The 20,651-nt window shown below is 44.1% G+C and overlaps 1 protein-coding gene across 11 annotated transcripts in view; it reads left to right on the top strand.

The window, feature by feature from the left end:
- Positions 1-7,099: 7,099 nt before the first annotated feature.
- Positions 7,100-20,651, top strand: part of plekha5 (pleckstrin homology domain containing, family A member 5) — a 118,379-nt gene continuing 104,827 nt past the window's right edge. For 10 of the 11 annotated variants that reach the window (XM_076296536.1, XM_076296544.1, XM_076296535.1 and 7 more), the window contains exons 1-3: positions 7,100-7,191; positions 7,301-7,377; positions 8,271-8,328. In XM_076296536.1, coding sequence (XP_076152651.1) covers positions 7,100-7,191; positions 7,301-7,377; positions 8,271-8,328 — 227 coding nt within the window. Of the gene's footprint in view, positions 7,192-7,300; positions 7,378-8,270; positions 8,329-10,908; positions 11,648-20,651 lie in introns of those variants that run through there. The other variant, XM_076296541.1, reaches the window with a different exon arrangement.

Genomic DNA, 20,651 nt, shown 5'->3' with positions numbered 1-20,651 from the left:
AAAGTCCATAGTCAGCCAATGAGAGATTCCATCACATTATTTGTCATCTAGCAGATGCTCATATGGGAAAAATCCTCTGGGATCTGGAACTCACAACCTACTACCGGTGTTCTCTTAGCAAGCCCAGACCCCACACCATCAGGCCATACCGACCAATAGGGGATGAATATCGAGACAACAAGTGTGTTATGATGGCTGACGTGATATGACCCTTGAAAGGTCCTGAAAACATTGACGGAACAAAAGTTAGAGCGTGACAAAGACAAGGATGGATACACAGGCAAAGAGGCACGTCCGTGAAACACAAGCCTGTCGATGATCCTGTCATCTGTTTGTGCCGTTTTGACTCGGGCTGTTGTGTCAGTGTACGCTCCACTGAGGCTCTCACCGTGGGGTTTCCACCACGTGCAACAAGCAGGCGACGAGCAGCCAGAGGGGCCTGCCATGTTGGAGCCCGCACAGAAAAAAGGCTCCAACAGCTGTCTGATAATACGCAGCCATTAATTACATGATGATGCCTCTGGTCTGGCCAGGCGTGATAAAAACTGCTTGATTGGAATCCTGGTGAGACTGTGTAATGGTGCACAGTGCAATATTTACCGAATGTGTGCTAAACGGGAGCTTGTCTTCTCAATTGAGCGTGTGCATGCAGGAATCTGTGAGAGTACTGTACTGCGTGAGAAAAAGTGTCTCTAAACCTGCTAGAGAACAGATCTCTTCATGAATTCGTGTTACATCTTTTTCATAACATCCTGTTTTATGTACTTAAATGTGCTCTATATCAAATTGGTATAACAATACAGTTTAAACATTTCTGTTCTGTAAAGATTCAGTAGACCCCAATTATGTATATTCCAATGTGCTCAGGGACTTTTTAGAGTACAATCCTAACTGAAAACTAGCCAACTGTTACCAACCAAATTGCTTGACCTCTGGAAACAGCTTGGATGCGCAGGGCACAAATACCAAACTGTGAATCTTCCCTCCCACCTACGCTGTAAGAAGTGGGGCAAGGGGAGTTTAACCAAATACACCCCTGCTGCCATTCTCTTGGCCTCCCTGACCCGGGCCTCTCTAGTGGGGAGAGCTGTGGAGTTGTGGGGTGGGGGTTTGGTTGTCCAACAGGGGCCAGGCAAGACAGACATTCTCTCTGCCAGGACCATGGGACGTGATAGCCTGAGCAACGGCTCATCAGACCACAGAAATGCTGGCCTCTGTCAAAGGGAGCGGGAAGAGACTCAAAACACTGACCTTTCCTTTTGTCAATACGGCAGACAACCGAGAATGAGGACGAGATATTTCTTTCCATTTCCTCCAGGAGAATAAAAAAGGCTAAGCAAACATGCTTTGGATCTGACAAGGAAACTGGAAAGAAGGAAGACATAGAATACAGTAATATTGCCCACAGTGAAAAGAGCTTCGACATGAGATAATGATGGCAATTAAACTGAAGAGTTTTAATGTTTTACAGACTTCTACCAGAAAACATCTTTTCCCAAACACAACAAGGATCTCAAAATGTGTAGGTCTCTATTCCCCTGACAAACACAGTATGTAGTTTGTTGATGGTAAGGATGCTTTTCTGTCTTTGAAGTTTGGCCCAGGCTTTATGCCAAGTCATGGCTCTTTTTCCTGATATAATAACCCTGTCTTGCAGGGAATATGGGTGGGTGATGTGAGGAAATTGAAGAGCCTCGGACTCTGAACCCAAGACACACAACACTGTTGGCCCTAGTCATTCTTAGGCAAATCCCAGATGGCCCGGAGCCTTGGTTCCTCTGGCAGCTCCCCAGCCATGATCCAGCCATTCATCACGTAATTGACCTTGATCATTCCAAGTGGTCTAAGATTAATGGTAACAAAGGCGTGAAATGGAGAGTTCCGAAATACTTCAACCATGGCCATCAGAGTGGCCAACTCTACCGTGGCGAGAGTAAAAAAGAAATCATCCTTTGCCTTTTTGGCAAGCTTAAGATGATTGAGTTTTACTTGGTGTTTACAGATGGTGAAAAAAAACACACCATACATTACAGTATGTGCTTTCACCTCCTGGTCACAAAGAAAATGTAGTTATGTTCAAAACAGGCCAGAAAGACAGAAAAGTTGAGCATTGATTTTTTGACAAACTTAGGTCAAACTTAGCATTATTTTTCATCATGTAAGAGGAATTTGTCCTCTAATTGAATTATTAAACCGTCTTGTCATTCAACTTAATTTGTAATTTGGGACCCAGAACATTTTAAAGATGAAAGTCCCATCTGTTATGGTTTTATTGGATGAAAAGAGACACCAGTCACTTTACTTTGAATCAATTGGAGAGTGAATCAGTGGAGAGCTCTTATACTGTTTATGCACTACCTGCCTATACTTTGTATATCACATTGCTTTTTCACACTTCTGGTTAGATACAAACTGCATTTTGTTGTCTTTGTATTTATACTCTGCACAATGACAATAAAGTTTAATCTAATCTAATCTTGGTCATTGTAAGAGTTTGGCTCCAAAACGCTATATCCTCCATTTTAATGCATTTTCATAAACTATTTATTTTTTGTGATTTTGTTTTCAGAACTGTAGTTGGGTAATTGTTATTCAGTTAGGTAATTTGTTATTTGTCAATCAAAGCAACACAACTGCATTGATATTACCTGAAAAACACAATTAAATAACATGACTTATTAAAGTTTACAAAAATGGATTAATAGCGTTTTGGGAAAGAGCTCTTCATATGCTAGGCTATATCGTTTTCAAGACAGTCTATAGTAGGCTACCCATATCTGGGATGATGTGATCATGCTTGCATATATATCTTATGTCAGCCTTTATATTAGGGAAAAATACTTTGTGTCTGCATCCATGTCACCTGAAGCATGCTGGTAGAAATATCTATTCAAAAGCACTGTTGATCTGTTCATGCCATGACCAACTTTTCATTCTTTGATTTGGAAAGCAAGTTCATTATTTTGGGCTGCTATGAGAATATATTAGAATTTCAGCCCAAAGTTGGATAACGTAGAAATTTGCTGCAATTTCAAAACCGGATTACTCGGGATTACAGAGGAATGCTTCATAGCCTCGTGCCCGGTAAGGTCTGCTGTTTATTTTGATATATGGTTTGCTATGTGTTGACTAAAGTGTTCATGAGATATACCACCGAGAATGGGGTGTGGAGATGGACGAAGCATTATCTGCCAATAGAAATATTATTCAATTACATATATATCCAACATTCATTTTCTCGTGAACTGTTTATAACATCACCTAGCCGCTTATATCATGGGGAAGCTCAGATTCTCCTTTTCCACGTGATGTGTGTGTGTGATTTATGTGTGACAAGTACTCCGTGAGCAATTCAACAGAGAATAATGGTTGTGAATTTGGACACATTTTGCGTCTGTCGGCAACATACAGTAGCTAGGGGTGGCCAGAGTTTATGTTGTGGTGGCCGCAGCCACCCCTGGCCACCCCTTGGTGGCGCCCCTGAGATGATAAAAGACCTATCTAGACTTTTCGTGAACTGAAACCAAATCCATCCAGGAGTAAACACTCTTCAACTGAAATATTTATGACTATGCTGTCTCTTGTTTTTTTTTTTTTTTTAAGTTCACCTTAGCACTCACCTTTTACTGGCAGAAGTTGCAACCCTTTTGTTTGTTATAAATTTTGTTATAGCAGCTTGATCGTGCTAGGTCTAAGATAAAATTCTGTCTTTAAAAATCTGGCTTCTATCTTTGAATTAACTCTGCCATAACAATTGCAGTGACTTGGAGAACCTGACGATGAATACAAGTGAAGAGCCATTTCAAATGCCTTTTAATGAAACTGAGAATGGAATAGTGGTGTTAAATAAGACCATCCTTGCATGTCGTGCAATTTCCATCCTTATAATCGAGCTCCAATCTGCCTCCCAAACCCAACAATGGCCTCTGCTAGACTGGATCAATATAAACAAACTTGGTATTTAGCTGCATTGGCATTCTCATCTCCTCCTGGGCAGAGCTGCCCTCGTTTGACCTGAGTCACAGACGGCCATTTTTAATACTTGGTGTCACGACTTGCTCTGTTCAGTGCTCTATACTTTTAGCCCATGCGACTAACAACTTAAACAATGTACATGCAAAATGACCACCTGCCAAGCTTTTAATTTCAACCTTCAACATTGCATTTCATTCAAACACAACATTGCATTTCATTCTCAACAAATCAATTCAACTCTGCACTGAATTTGAAAACCACAGATTGTTCAACACAATGAAATAAGTTAATACATAGCCCTTCCGTATCATGTGAAACACTATTGCCTGACTTCTATTCAAATCTGGTATCAAAATGGTATACAGTGTAAACCCTCACTGTAGACCCATCTACCAAACTAAAGATTACCAAAGATTACCCATTACCAAATTTCCCTCACGGGATCAAAAAAGTATATATAGACCCTTTCAACAATAAAAACAAAAACAATGCTTGAACGTTCTATTTAGGCCCCAATCTACTTCCTCTGTATTAAGATAACATATGGAATGTTAAAAAGGAAGTCTTGTGGGGCCAACTATGATGCTGATAATGAAAATTCCATGAAAGGGTCTATACTTATCCATCTACATCATCAGAAATAAATCACGGTAATGGCCCTCTTTTGTTTTGGTCAACAGTAACTTAGAGCGTGTCACAGTATTTAAGATGAAGGCAAAACGAACCACCTCTAGAGTGTTTTGGAAACACACACCTGCTCTCTTCTGGGGGGATACAGGCATCCATACAGAACGACCAGCTGGCAGCTGGCAATGGTTATCTCTGCTAGGCAAGGCATGGGGGGTGGGAGGGTGCTGGGGGTTGGTCACCCACGCAGGATAAACAGGCAAGGTTTACCACACACAGAGAGCTCCATGCCGTAAAACTAGTGCATATAACAAAGTGAAATGTGAACCAGGGAAATAACTATCCTTGTGCTTCAAATGAATGAACAAACTCCTTGTGGAGGAAAGGGTAAAGAGGTTGTACTAGAACATGAAAGAAGACAGAGTACAGCAAAGGACTGTGTGTGTGTGGGGGGGGGGGGGGGGGATTTGCGCTTCTGAGGTAATCCTCATAGCAGTGTCAAAAAGCTGCATGTCCTTGTCCCTCAATAAGGCAGAGGCAATTGAAAAGTTGTACTGAAATACTCACCACTTGATCTACTCAGAGGACCTGGAGTCCCACAGCAGTCTGTGATCCAGCAAGAAGGGGACAGATGTGAAATAGAGGTCAGCTTCTGTAATTAAAAGCAAAAATACAGTTGGGTTGGGAGAGGGGCCTGGAGTTCATCCACTGCAGTCACAGGTGCACTGGCTTTCAAGCAGCAACAGCCCAGCGGACACCACCAAACAGACTCGGGAGTTCTGTCAGACGGACAAACTCTGCACCACTTCAAACACTGGACAGAGTGGGGCACTCATTAATAATCATTATGTGAACAGAGCTCCTTGGTTATTTAATAACTGTGGTGGGGGTGGTGGTGGTGGGGGGGGGGGGGGGGGGGCTGGCTCAAAGATAATCTAGGAGGTTGATGGGAGCCTTGAGTGGCCTTGACATCCCAAGGAGGACTTGTGCAGGTGGATGTGAGAGTTTCGCAACAGATTAGTCCGCTGTTCGGCCATGGCAGTTGAAAACTCTGCATTCTAATGAAGTGAGAAGTGGGTTCAGACTAATGATACACAAGACCGCTGAGACAAATGGTCAACCACAGCATCACAAGAGGAACCCACAAGGGGCGGCTAAGCCACAGTGATAACTATAAGTGATTGAAATTCAGAACAATCACAGCTGAAATTCTAATTTTCCCTGTCCCTTGTAAACAACAAATTGAGTCAAGAGTGGAATTAAAGAAAAAAGATAAGTCAACATTGCAATATAAACATCTGAGGCATCCAATATGTATCGGTTCTTTTGATTGTCACCAAAACAAAATAAAATACATAAAGCTGGGAGGGTCTTAAACAGATGAGCGGCCTTTACTTGTGCACAGGCTAATCTGCCAAAGCGTCTCAGACAGACTGGATTATTAATTGGTTGGATTTACAAGCGGTTAAGGGGCCGGAGTGTCTGCAGGGGTCACAATGTCTGGGGCATTAACTGGAGCCAATCACTCTTCTTCTTTGCGCAAAGTCTCATGGGTGGGAGAGAGTTCCATTTGGGTGGACAAATGACTCAAATCCCCTGAAGACTTATCATAGAGCCAGTGACATGACTGTTCCAATAGATATGCCTTCTGTATGACAAAGGACATATGAGACAGAGCTGCTGAAGAGGAAAACTCTGGTAAGTCATTATTCTCTGTAGTCTCTGTTGTATCCAAGTGACTATTGTATCAATTTCTAATTGTCATGTTTAATTAGTTATTTCATATCAGAATTGTTTTCAGAGCAGCACTGTTTTTCAGTGGTAGACTAGGCTACTGTATATTTGCAAGAAGGCTGTCTTCAAAGCTGATGTGAAATGAAACAAAATTCGCTATGGTCCTATGATCCTCAACAGGTTGTGCTTGCCTTCATAGGCTAGGCCTACTGCATAAGAGTTAATTTTTCATCACTGAATTTAAATATTTCTTCTCGGGGAAACGATTAATCTGAATATTCTGGACTAACTGCTGTCATAATGATACACTGACGCAGCACGAATGGCTTCGAATTGGTTTCTTTCGTAATACATCCATTTTATTCCTTTGATAGTAACGGCATTCAGAGGTCATTTAAGTCCATTTTATTGGGCAACAAGGGGTTTCCCTGACTGAAGATTTTCTTTTTAAAAACGACCCAAGTGGTTTATTTGACACTAAACCACGTAATTGAACATGTCCATAAGCAGGCTACAGGCTATTACGGCAACGTGGACGTTGCCTTCATTTCTCCAAAATAATTTAGACATTAGTAACCTTAGTCTTTAGTTTTGCTGTCCCGAGGATGAGGTGGTGAGGGTAAATTCAGTGGAATTTTGCAAGCACGCGCCCGCCCCCCAGAGGCACGTCTCTCTCCCCTTATACTCAGACCCGTTGCTAGGGTGTCTGTGTACGCGCGAGTAGCACGGAGGCGCGCGCCTCCATCGCTACACAGTACCAGACATGGCGGCGGATCTAAACCCGGACTGGCTCTCTTGCCTACCCTCTTCTTGGAGTTATGGGGTAACCAGGGACGGAAGAGTATTCTTCATCAAGTAAATACTTAATGGATTCATGTTACGGATATACGGTGCTTGTTTTTATCTCGAATTTTCACCTCCAGCTGTTGCATACGTTTTCACCCTTTCCATTTCTTACCAACAGTGAAGAAGCAAAGAGTACAACCTGGTTACATCCCATTACTGGAGAAGCCGTTGTTACGGGACACAGAAAAACTCCAGGTATTGTTTATATTTAGGGCCTATGAATAAGGTTTGCAGAAAAAAATGTCTATCTGATTATAAAGATTGTAGTTCGACACCGCTGGCAACTACAGAAATCTTACTGAAGTCCCAAGCAGCATGTTTAACGCATCGACTACCTCTGCCTATTCATTTTGGCGTATAGTAACCATTTGACCTGGACTTATTCTGACACTTGTTAAAAAGTTCAGTCTTACTCAGTGGAATGAACCAACTGGAAAGGCGTTTGTCTGTCGGAACGCTTGGAGTTGGAGTGAGAGGTGTCATTTTCTGGTGAAGATGTCATTGACAGGTCGCCTCTTACAAAACATGTGTCTAAAAGAATGAAAAATCTCATCTCTGCCCTGCTTGCCTTTACAAAAACGAACATACGCTGAAACAGAATGTTCCTGGTTTCATGGATTTCTTTAGTAGGCTATTTCCTTCCTAGTTTAGAATACGATAGGATATTATGCTGCATAATTTGCCCTTGTAATGGACCGTGTAACCTGTGTTTCTTGGAAGAAAGGTGTTACAATAGCTAATCTTCTCCAATAATACACATTGACTGCAATGGCTTAGTAAAGGAAATCAGAGAATGCTAGCCACCGTACGTGCACTCAGCGTGATCTGCAGTGTTGCATATTCAACGCTTACTTGCTGCATAAAAATACCAGGGTTAATAAGGACATAGTTGTGACCAGTTAATACCACTGCAGATCACTGTGGAATTGTAAAAAGGTGTGCTGAAGCAAATCACTACGCATGCATTGTAACAGCTGTTGGCGGCAGTCATATTACACACACGCCTCTATTTGGGGCTTCACGGGGCTCGATTTATTTATTGTCTCTCTACCTCTCTCTCTCTTTCTCTCCCCCTCTCTCGATAATAGATCTTCCAACAGGATGGGAAGAAGGATACACATTCGAGGGAGCCCGCTGCTTCATAAAGTGAGTTGGTAATGTTAAGATTATGAAGTACCCGTGTGCGCAGTACCCCTACCCATTCTCATTCTCATTGCTTTGTTTGACAGTGGCAAGAATTTTTCAGATCACCGCCCCCTTACGTAGTGTCCTTTTACGACTCTTTTTCTGAAAATTCCTTGGTTTCGGAGCAATACGGAGCGCACGACGAACACGAAGGCTTTTACCCAAGCCGAGAACAAGTCATTACTGTCAGAGTGACGCGGAGTTTGACAGGCCAGTGTGACTCAGATCTCGCTTGGCTGAACAGGCTTTACTTGTTGGCCGCTCCTGTTCCTCCAGGGAAACGTTATTAGCCCAATGTGTCGGGCTCAAGTTCATGCACGTTTAGCCTACCCCGTTTTCTCGAACGAAATGTTCGCCGATTAGGGGGAATGAATAGATGATTTGTGGCCCTGTGGCAGAGAGCACAGCATTTTGTCAGCCTCGGTCGCCCTAATTGATTTCTTTAAATAACCAGTCAGGATGCGGCAACATAACCCACGTTTTAACAGAGATGCGTTTTGGTTAAATAACCTCTGCGGAGATGAATCTTTTCATAGACATCGAGGAAAACACGAGTTGCTGTAAATCCTTTTTTTACGCGTGGGTTGTAATTGACCAATTGCAAGTCGCCCCTTGGTGTGGTTGTAAAAGTATTCACAGATTCCAGTGATAGAGTGGGTGCGTTTTTTTCATGGAATGTGGGTTGGTCTGTACTGTCCGTTTGCATTTTCATTGATACCTTTAAGAAAAGCAAGCGTGTGTAAATCAAGTAAATCACCCAAAGCCTTCATTTTGCCTCCATTTAAACATGAGTGAGAATTTATCCTTCATGCAGTGTTTGATTCATCAGATTGGTGAAAATAATCTATGAGGTTGTGATCAGGCAGTCAGCTTTGATAGGCCTCTGTGAATGTTGTCTTCCCCTCTATTTGTGATAAATTGGGCAGTGGTGTCTGGTGTCAGGGCTATTGCCCCTGTATCCCCCTTTTGTGCTGGTAACAAATAGGGAGCACTGAAGTGTAAAACTATTCTTTTTTTTATTGCTCACAAACACACACTTCTAAAGAGATAGACAGCTACTCTTTCACTCCAACCCACCCCTTCGAAACACACACACACACACGCATGCACACAAACCCACAAAGTCAGTCAGTCGGCATTGATATATGCACTTCAACACACCCACACAAAACCCCAAACTCAGTGATGTAGTCAGACAGGCTGGGCTTGCTGTCTGGCTACTGTGGGACTTGTGGGGTCAGGGGCGAGCCTGTCTGGCTTTGATGTACTTCACTGTGGCAGACATTAGATTGACGGGCCGGACTCCCCCTCTGCTCCCATGCTGTGGGTCCATGGAGACCGGGCGGCCGTGCAGACACACCACTGGAGTGGAACACTAACCCACCACCTCTGCGCTCCTGCTGCAGCTGCGGGCGTGGGCACCGGCACCTCCGCCATCACGAGCCGCCCATCGGGGGATTAGCCTGTCCGCCTCTGACAATCCCTGGAGAGCGGGCGGCAAAACATGCAGGGAGAACGCATGTGGGGAACCTCTTATCTTGCTCTGACGCTTCACACCTCAGTGCACTGCAGGCTGGGTAATCACACTGTAGCCAGTCAGACGACAGGATGCTTGAGGCTTGCGTGAAGAGGGTTTTCCACCTCACCCGCTGGCTACTCTACCTAGGCACTCAAAGCTCCAAACTCCTCTGTTTTTGTTGCAATCTGAAATAAGGCCCGGCAGTTTAAAACATCCTGGGAAAACTGAAGTGACATGAGAGAGGAGGTCATGCTTGCATGCGGCTCCCATGGTGTCATAGTCTGCCTTGTGTTACCTCAGAAGCAGATGGCAGGCAGCCAGGGATGGGGAGTGATATGGGGTCACTCCTCCCCTCGGCTTGGAGTCGCAGGAGACTGGATCAAAATTCAACACTCAGCGTGCATAAGACAGGAGATCCCTTTCAGCAAGTGGCAGATTGTTTTTTTTCCCCTGTTCTTTCCCTGTTTCCGGAAAGTCCTTTTCCCATCCTTTTCCCATCTTTTCACTGCCAATGCTTGTTGCATGCTCATAATTCAGCCGTTGAAGGCGAAAGAGAAATTGCTGCATAATACAAAATGGAAATGGTGAAAAGCGAATGACTAGCAATACCAGTTTGGTGGGAATTATCTTGGACTTCCTTGGCTTTTCTATTGCTGCTCTGGCATAATGTACCCTACTAAGGGAGAAACGGGAGTCATCAAAGAGAATGGGATAGTCATCGGAAGTCACTGACCTGTGGCTGACCCACCGGTAATGGCAGGAGGGCTGACAATTGGTCGGTTGGATAGCTTGTGCCGAGAGATGGTTTTGAAGCAATGGGTGTACACCATAAGCATAACTTAGGGGGTTTAGTTGGTTTGGGAGTGCCCTTTGGGAGTGTCACAAAGCAAACACATTTAACAGAACGGCTATTCACTGCCTTTTTACCCTGGTGCTGTTGACCAGTGCCCTGCCATTGCATTAGTGAGCTGTTGAGAAACTGATGCCCTGATCCCTTCCCCTTTTTGTTCCTGATTTCACAGTGCCAGCGGCGTACACAGAGACTGCAGACGAGGACAGGGGAGCAGGTTCACTGCTAGTCCCTGCACAGCCCTCGCTGTGCAACAATTAGAATGCGTGTGGAATAACGAGAGCGGATGAAGCAACCTCTGCTTGCATATCGACAGAGCTGGTGCATAGCGACAATCTGTGAGCGTTACCAGGGGAATGCTCAGAGAATTGCTTCTGTGTGCTTGGAAACAAATAGAAAAAATTGAACCGGCAGAAAGGGAGAGAGGGACAGGGAGAGGGAGGGGGAGGGAGAGATGGAGGGAACGATAGAAATAAAAGTTTCAAAGGTCATTTATCCAACTGTGACTTGCCCTTTTCCCTGAGTTTGTGATTTTTTTTATTTTTTTTTGTAGATTCTGTTACCTCATGTTTCATGGACGGATGTGGTGTTTTGTGTGAAAAACAAACAAGATGGAAGCAAAGGTGGAAAGAAATCAAATAAGAACAGGATGTTTGAAATCCCACCTTAGGGCTTATCTCCTGAACAGTGACTTTGCTCTTTCCAATAATACAGAATAGTTGTCACCCTGTGTGTGTGTGTGTGTGTGTGTGTGTGTGTGTGTGTGTGTGTGTGTGTGTGTGTGTGTGTGTGTGTGTGTGTGTGTGTGTGTGTGAGCTTGTGTGTCCAACAGCAAAGACAGCAGTAACGGTTGCTGTGCTCGGTGTAGCGCATGACATTTCCACTCCAGTAGTAATGCGAGACGTGTTGTGGTTTTGGGACAGTTAAGTGGGTCGCAGGATGGGTGGAGTGGGTCCTCTGTGATGAAAAGCTTCCCGAAGCCCTCATTGAGTGGTCTATTATGTGGAAGAGTGCTCTCTCTTTCTTTCTCTCTCTCTCTTTCTCTCATTTGAGCATTTGACCAGGAAAGAACAGTGTGAAAGGGGTATGCCAGTGTTTTGCAATGCCTGCTGATTGCTTTGACACGTTAGCCAGTGTTGGCAACTCCCTGTCAGTGCGTCTGCATGATTGAGATGAGATTTCCCAGCTCCCCAGCGTTGACGTGCTGCAGTCAGACTGTCCTTGACTTGACTCTCTGTCTGAATGCATCACCACTGTCATTGCACTCATAGAATGCAGACAACCTGTAGATGGGCAGCATTCTTCCATCGTAGTTTCATGAAACAGCAGTAGCTGTTTGGTACGATAGTGTAATGAAAATAATGCTTGGTCTGAAAATATACTTCATTTCAGCCGTCTTGACCAAGATTGACTGTCAGCTCTCTGTGATTTAAACAGCGTAAGCAGTGCTAGTGGCTTTTGAATGATTTGTTTGACATACAGGGTCAAAAAGTGGTCTGTAAACAGTTAGTGCGGTAGGTGATGCTGACCTGATTTATCCCTTGCCTTAGTCCCATGCCATGACCAGCCAGTACTCCCAGGGAGAGAGACTGGTGTCTGGCATTGCGTCCTGCCAGTTCATGCATGGTTTGTAGGCACCAGCTCAAAACGACTGTGACTGATACTTAATCAAATCACTCCTGGGTCAACGCTCCTTTAACCGGGCGATGAAGTGTCTGATTTCAGATCAGCCCACAGACAGTGTTACAGCACAATGCCTTCTTCACCCAGACACAAGACTCAGACCTCAGATCTATTTAAACAGGGTACAATACAACTATTTAAAACTTTATTATCAACTGTGTTGCATTTAAAAGTGCAGTAGTTAGAAAGAAATTGAAAGTGCAGTTGCTGAAGCTTATGAAGTCATGACTTGGAAGGTTTGTGTCGGAGTGATATCAACTTGGCTCAGTTTCACTCAGCACACTCGGAATGGTGCGCTCACTTTCTCCCTTTTCCCTCCATCTCTCTCTCTCGCTCTCTCTCTCACTGTTGCCCCTTCTCGCTCTATCTATCACCCCTCCACATGACGCACTGTTACGGCATGAGTCAGCGGATGGCCGACCCAGGTGTTGTGTTTGCGGCTGGCGGGCCAGCAGCAATCTGCGGGAGCAGGTGGAGAGGAGGCAAAGCCCTGGCAGCGTGCTCCATCTCTCCGCAGGTAGCTGGGGCTATATAGCTGAGGGGCTGGCGCTATTAGGGCCAGGGCCCTTATCTCATCGCTCCCCCCCTCTCCCTCTCCCTGCAATTAATCACCGCTATGTGGATACTGTTTTTAGAATTGATTTAGATTAAGTGTTAGTTAGTATAATTTGTATTTTAGTATATTTAGTACATTCTGTATCTTCTACTGTCCTTATTGCTTAGTTGTGTTTTTATATTATATACTTTTAATGACTTTTTCTGCTGTTAGTGAATGTGTGTGTGTGTTGTCTGTATGCTACTGAGACCTTGAATTTCCCCTGGGGATCAATAAAGTATCTATCTATCTATCTATCTATCTATCTATCTATCTATCTATCTGCACCTCGGATTCGGTTTTGTGGACATTGGGTCCTTCCCTGTGGCACTTCTCTGAGTGCGGAGGGCACCGAGGCCGTGTGGAGAAACATCCTGACCGCCTCTACATATCTTTACTGGCCTGCCAGCAGCATGCAGTACTAGAGCACTTAAAAGCATTTTAGTTCCCTTTTTTGTATTCTTTTTAACCACTCAACATGATAATGTGGCTTTTCAGACTGGTCCTGTAAATACCCTGGCATCTTTTAGAAGAAGGCCGGGGGATGTGACCGTAAAATATATATTTTATATATTATATATACAATATATTCATTGTTTCCCACAGAATTTAATTATATTTGTGGTGGTAGGTTTGCAGAATTAACTTGAATGCAACAGTTTTTAACAAATTAGCGCAGCGTGGTTATGATGCTAACCAGCTTTAAGCACAAATCAGTACAACCTGGAAAATCATTGTGTGGTGGTCAATGTTGATATTGTGGTGGGCCGCCACAAATAAGTCAATGTATGGGAAACACTGATATTTATATATACAATATCACAATCATTTCACTGCAGCAGAAATTAATTATGATGAATTACTGTAATGGTACCTTTTTAAACCCCAGTTCAGAGAGTTTTTTTTTTCATGCTTACCAGGTCTGCCAACATGGCTTCATGTCTGGCGTCATGGCTACAAGGCTATATTCCGTCATCTGCTGAAAGATGGTGGTTATGCAAAGTATGTTCACTGTCATTTGATATAACTGTGTTAACAATTTGCATATTGATGAGTACTCCATAGAGGAATTGCTCTGATCATATGGGCCATTAAAGAACATGGTGATTAGGGCATACCTGTTGTCACACAAAGAATTTTCCAGAAGGATATCTGACGGGATGCATACAGACACACTCTTAGTCTTATTTTTTGAGGCCAGAATTGTATAACATAATTGAGAGCATATCTTGTTTTTAAATACTAGTTTCATCTTCATCTGGATTTCTGTTCTCCTAGCCTGAGTGTGGTTTAGAGTTGATATTTTGGTTGCCTGTTTTCCAATAGCTGTGTCATATATCTGGATATGGCTTGATTATTTGGTATTGTAAGTCCAGACACTCTCTACCAGACAACCAAATCAAGTTGTTGAGAAAGGCTCTGTTTGTATCAGTAGGTTTGTGTATTCTGCCCAGCCCCATTTGGGAGTACATTGAGTTTTTCCAATCTGTGCTATTGGACTAGACCCAAATAGAGGTTTGGTTTCCTTATTCAATCTCATTAAACAAATCATATGGACAATCCCGGATTCCACTTAGCTTCTTAAAGGTTGTGCTTTAATGTGCTTTAATCCAGTGGCAACTGAGAGCTGCAGTGCAGGCAAACCATCAAATTCATCTCATCTCTTATCGCGGCATATGAACACTCGGTGGCTGCTAAGGCCTGTCAACAGCCTGCGTAAGCGCGTAGCAGGACTAATGAGCTTCAAACCAGCCAGCTGGCCCGCCAGTAGGACCAAATTCCAGCCATGGATGGATGTGAGACGTGAGATGAGGCAGAGGCGCTCCTGCTCGGAAAACAAAACAGTCCGCCACAGCAAACTGCCACTCGCGCCAGGCACGTCTGTTGTCAAGTGTGTGCCTAGCCACCGCCCTGCAGCCTTTCAGCAGTCACTGGCGCACAAAGCTGTAAGATGACGAGCTGAGATGTGAGTGTGTGTGTGAGTGTGTGTGTGTGGGTATGGTAGCTGTACTTTGGGTGGGGTGAAGAGGGGTGATTTGGACTTTATTATTTTTTTTTCTTTCCTTTTTGTCTGGAGCCCGGGAGATCCTGAAGAACTGTGGTCTCACCCCGTAACACTTTCACACATCACTGCTCCTCCCTCATTCCGGCTGTCACGACAGTTTAATTTTGTTGTCACGACTTGCCGATAAGGAGCCGCTGTCTGCTCTTGAAGGCGGAGATAGGACGTTCTGATCCTCCATCCATGCCCGGGCATCTGTGGCTTTCCTTATCCGCAAGGTATAAACTAGTAAAAAAAATAAGCACACTAAAGCATTCACTTTCGTCTGGGGCCACCGTTGCAAACAGAGATTCTTTTACAGCAGAGAAAAAGCGTGGCACATTTCATTATGGACTCACAATTGATCATAATTTCAGGGGAAGTAGCATTCAGTGACCCATGGCTGACGCGACCTATACGTGTATTAACGGAACATTATTTTTCGTAATGGTGAAATTAGGATGAATAATGAAGTTTATTCTGATCCGTGATCATGCTTGAGAGAAAGACGTGGGAAAGGTCAAGATGCACTGCAAGCAACACCCATAAATCTTATTTATCCTCAAATTATATTAATTAGCGTCTGATTGGCTTACATTTCCTGTGAAAGCTTGACTCTCGAGAAAATTACCCTAATAATCTGCCTCTCGCTGATTTTGGGTGAGTAAATAACCTCTACTGGAATAGGAGATACTGACAAGAGAGGGACCAACAGGGGAAGAGAGTGACCTTCTGGCGTCTCTTGAGGTTGCATGGGAGGCTGTGGCTTTCGCCCGCTCCAGTGTGTTCCAAAAAAAGATACTGAACATCACACAGATGGCTTCCATAGCCTCCACAGACTGTGAGGACATGGAGAGATGAGCAGTGCAATGGGTGGAAAACTAGCAGTGAGCCTCCGAACGGGACAGAACCGAGAGAAAATGAGTTGGATCACATGACGCTCATGCCTCCGTTCAATTCCCAGCTCCTTATCCAGCTCTTCTGAGCTGAGCCTGGCCTGGGGGCCGTCTTGGACGGCGCAAGATTGTCTGCTGATGAACTTGGCCTGCTGGGAAGGGTTGTTCTAGTGCTAGCTTCTCAGTATGGGGGTGGTTACAGTACCGTCCTTGAACCTACTGGAGATACTGGACCAGAAGTGAGCCATGAGTGAGTTGACCATTCTGTCTACCAGCTGTCATGCCAAAGGGGGTGTGCTTTTGAAATAATTTAGTGTCCCTCTCCTGATAAATTGGCTGGCTTGTGGTCCATAAGGAAGCAGGGTTAAGAGTCAGGAAATCCACTAATGTGTTTCCTGGCTTTGCACTGCCTTGATAGTGGTCACTGGCTCTTTGCAGTCACATGGTCTCTTTATTTTGTTTCACATCACTACATATCATCTGTTTTGTTCGCCCCCTACCTCTCTTTGGTTCTAGCAAACTGCCACCCACAACAAATGGATAAATCTGTTTTCTGTGCAACGATAAGGGCAAAATGCTCCCAGTCTTTAAGTGCAATTTTGGACAACTGCCATATGGTCTTGGGAAACTGATACTTTGCGTGGTCAATGTTGGCTGTAAAGAGAGGGCCACAGCAACACAGAACAGTGGTCAGGGGAATCCAGCTGGACAGTCATGTAGTGTTTTCCCACCAACCTTTATTTACCATTCGCCCAGTCTCTATTTACCCCGAACCTACCCCCACATCTCTTTCTCTATCTCCCTCTAGCCCCCTCTCTCTCTCTTTCAGTCAGACGAGTCTGCACCGCTACAGGCATCTCCACTTTAAGCAAGTTTATTAGAGAACAACTGGCAAGAGGCATCTGTGTAGGGAAATTAAAATGCACGGAGTCATCCTGTAGCTTTGGCTCTCTTGACTCTGTAGCATCTGCTTGCGTGTGGCAGAATGCAATTGCTCTACCCTCCTCGCAGACCCCCATAGCCGTATGCCTGGACTTGAGTTTCCTCATCTAGGGCTGGATGTATTTTGCAACACCCCCCCCCCCCCCCAAACACACACAGAGACACACATACACACTCCCCCAACCCTTCCGCTGGGAGGGGAGGATAAACCGTAATTAGCGCCACTCTTTCAACAATGTTTGGTGTGCTCGCAGTGTAACCCCCGTCACTGTTTTAAGGTATTAACCAGACAAAAGCATCTGCTGGAGATTTTCTGCTCCTCAGATCCTCGCCCCAAACGTCTGATAGGGATGACTCAACAGAAAACACAACACACTCAGCTGAGAGCGGCTGCTGGGTAAGTATTTCTTCCAACACACTGCTCGACAGGGAGAGATGGGCCACCATATTCCCCTCTGTTGACTCAATCCAAGGCTGTTTGCATTTTTGCAGTGAGGCTACTGTCATCTAATTGCGAAAATAAGGAGATAACATGTCTACTGTCTGAGGGTGTCAACTCAGTCTGTGGGGAATCCTTAATCTTCTTCATGTAAGCGTTTAATATGGCTGTGGCTGCTTCCAGGTCTCTCTCTCTGTCTTCCCTCTGTCTGAGGCACTGTCTCTGTCTGTCTGCATCTCCACTAAATTGCAAAATGTCTGGGACTAATGAGAGTTAGTGATCTTTGACCCTCGTTCTAGACTAATAGAGTCTGCAATTAAAGACACTCACCAATATGCTTTTTAGTTAGTGGGCAAGTGGGCTTTTATTTAAGGGTGATAAAACGGTCAACCAAAACTCAAGAGCAGAATGATTTTTTAAATCTGTGCATTATGTGTTATTTGTTTGTTGCGGGTTTTAGACATGTGTTTGAACTTTAGATGCCGTGTGTGACATTGATTCTCAGCATTGACTCTCCCCCTGGTCTGTAACTCAGGGGCTTGTTTAGGAAGCCTTGTGGTGATCAGGAGTTAAAAAGAGCCCCCTCCGAGAAGAACAGTCAATGTGAACAAGGTCTCTCGGTCACTGAGCGCTAACCCCAGCCCCCTCTCTCCCCTCCAGCCCGGCCCACTGCTCCTTCCTCTACGGCTCTAATTCCATTTTCCCAAGCAGCTTCCATTCCAGTAATTCCCACACAATCTCTGTCTGGCCCACGCGCTCCCTCTGCCCTCTGGCGAGTTGACCGTCGCGACTTTGGAGTTGTAGGAAGCGGATGGCCAGTGGCGGTTAGTTTACAGCGCCGTGGGAGATTGGCCTAACAGCCCCTTTACTAAAAGCTAGCTAGGTGCCAATAATGTGCTAGCCCATTCACTGGTGCTACACTTTGCCTGTGGGTGCATCCAGCGCCAGGCTGTTTCAACATTCAGCGTTTTTTGTTTTTTTTGTTTTTTTAATACGTGTTGTTATTGTTCCCGTCATAGAAATTCACTCTAACTGAGTAATCCAGATTTCCCAGAGAATCAGCAGGAATTTTGGCCCGCCTGCACAAATGGCATTATATCGCTTTGCAGTTGGCTGCAAGAGGAATACATCAGAGGATGATATGAATAGGTAATCGACTAAACTGCTTGGTCTTTTCAGAATGATCAGGGGATCTGCGCATGGAGGCTCATGCAATCTCACGTTGGACTGGCAACATGTTGTGGCTTTTTTATTTAGAAATTATTTTCTGAAATGACACTTTTTTGTGCATTGCTCTCAATCCCCATTCTCAAAGCTGAATGATAATGCTATTCTATGACAACTGCACAAAAACATTGAAATTATGTTTTTTTTTTGTGCTCCCCAGCAAGTGGTTGTAATGTGCCAAAAAGCTGCATTCTCAACAAGCAGCACTCATCTTGGAAAATGCAAATATCGACATTTTCTAATCCCGCAATGAAAGAGAAGCAGCTTGATTCGGATTTGTTTAGGCTCTTTAAGATTTAGTGCTAGCATGCTCTCCTGAACTTTGGAGGCATCATGTTTTTTTTATCCCCATCATCTTGTTCATGACAAGGAAGAAAAAAAACCCACCTACCATGTGGGTCGTATTAAAAAGCATTTAGGAGGGTGAGCTGTTTGCAAACATTCAGTCTGGCAACAATAACAACGTGAGATTTAGTCATTAAAAGCACCTCCCGCCACCTCATGTTGTCCCATTACTCTCTTGTACAGGAACTGTGCAAGTTCTTACAACCTTTTTGTTTTGCTTCCCACTGCAGTAGAGAGAAATGTGAAACTGTGTGGTAGGTATGCACTGAAGATACTTGTTGTTGTGGGGCTGTAATAGCCCAGGGAATAAGGAAGAAGATTAACAACAAGAGAACATTGTTGATTTCCCACCATTTTTTCATCTGTTTTAGATTAGTTGGTGTAAGCAGTGGTCGCTCTATTTGTGTAGTAATTTCAGTGTTTGCTTATTTCCCATTGTGCTTTTTGTAATGGCTGTAGATGTTGCTGGTCTTAAAATGGCTGGGCTCTATATAGTGCCTGTGTTTGATCTATTATTGGAGTTCAATATTGCAAACTCGATCCCATCGTCATCGAACAGTAAATACAACCTCTCAAGAAGGCAGTGAAAACGAAGGCTGAGCAATTTCAGGAAAATATGTAGTTGCAATTTTTCGGACAGATATTGCGATTTGATTTGTGATATATTTTTGAAAGCAAAGATTCATTTGAATATTCACTTTATAATACATTTCCAAAATGACTCTCAGCAAAGATTCTCTCAGCAAAGATTCAGTTGAATATTTACTTTATAATACATTTCCAAAATATTACCTCTTCCTCTTACACTTCTGCTTTTTTTCTCTCTCATTCATCATACAGCTGCCTATGGCGCATTTTAAAAAGTTGGTCTCAGGAATTATCAAAGTACTTCCACATAATCAGAGTCGTGAGTCGTGAGCTGCGCGATTAATTGCTGCCTTCACGATTTGCTAATTGCATTACTTCAAAATGCGATTTCAATTAGAAATTGATTCATCTTTCAGCCAAAGTGAAAACAGAGAAAAAAACATGACTGGGGTTTCAGTGTTGGGAAAGGCTGGTTGGCTTTCTTTGAAAAAAAAGATTCTGAAAAACCTAAATTCTGACTAAAAGAAAAAGTGTCCTTGGAAAACCCTGTCATGGATACAGGAAATAAGGATGGGATCTGTGAGGCCTCTTCCAAATACATTCACTATAAAGGTCTAGCAAAGTGATGGGCGTTGTATTAGAGCTCAGGGGCTCAGAAATCCATTTCAGACCCTTGTCCCCACCAGTGGCACTCCATCTGTCGTAACAATCCCCCATTCCCCTCCCCTCACTCAAAGACAAATTTTTGCTTCCCTGCCCATTAATCTAGCCGAGCCGATAATCCAGCATTTAATCCCTGGCTGTGCTCCAGACCGAGCGCATAGGCTAGGCAGAGAGGACGGCGATAGCACCATTTACAGATATTCCAGTGCCTGGACTGCTTTAAGAGAGCGCTGTGTTGTGCTGTGCTGTGCGGTGCGGTGTGGTATTTTTTTCTACAGAAGGTGCCGCTGCCATGACCTTCGCTTGATATGAAACAGATGTGCTGGTAAGGCCTGCGTCTCAGAGCCAGTGTTGTCATTGTGTGTGTGTGTGTGTGTGTCTGTGTATGTTTGTGCACGTGTGTGTGAGTGTGTGAGAGAGTGTGTGAGAAAGAGTGTGTGTGTTTGTGTGTGTGTGTGTGTGTGTTTTATGGGCAATGAGATCACATACATTGCCA

The sequence above is a fragment of the Alosa pseudoharengus genome, unplaced genomic scaffold (genome assembly GCF_046254945.1).
Source record: "Alosa pseudoharengus isolate Yale_2024_CS ecotype anadromous, Long Island Sound unplaced genomic scaffold, YU_APseudo_1.1 YU_APseudo_1.1_scf_20, whole genome shotgun sequence".
NCBI lineage: Eukaryota > Metazoa > Chordata > Actinopteri > Clupeiformes > Clupeidae > Alosa > Alosa pseudoharengus.
This window is presented reverse-complemented; position numbering and strand designations above follow the sequence as displayed.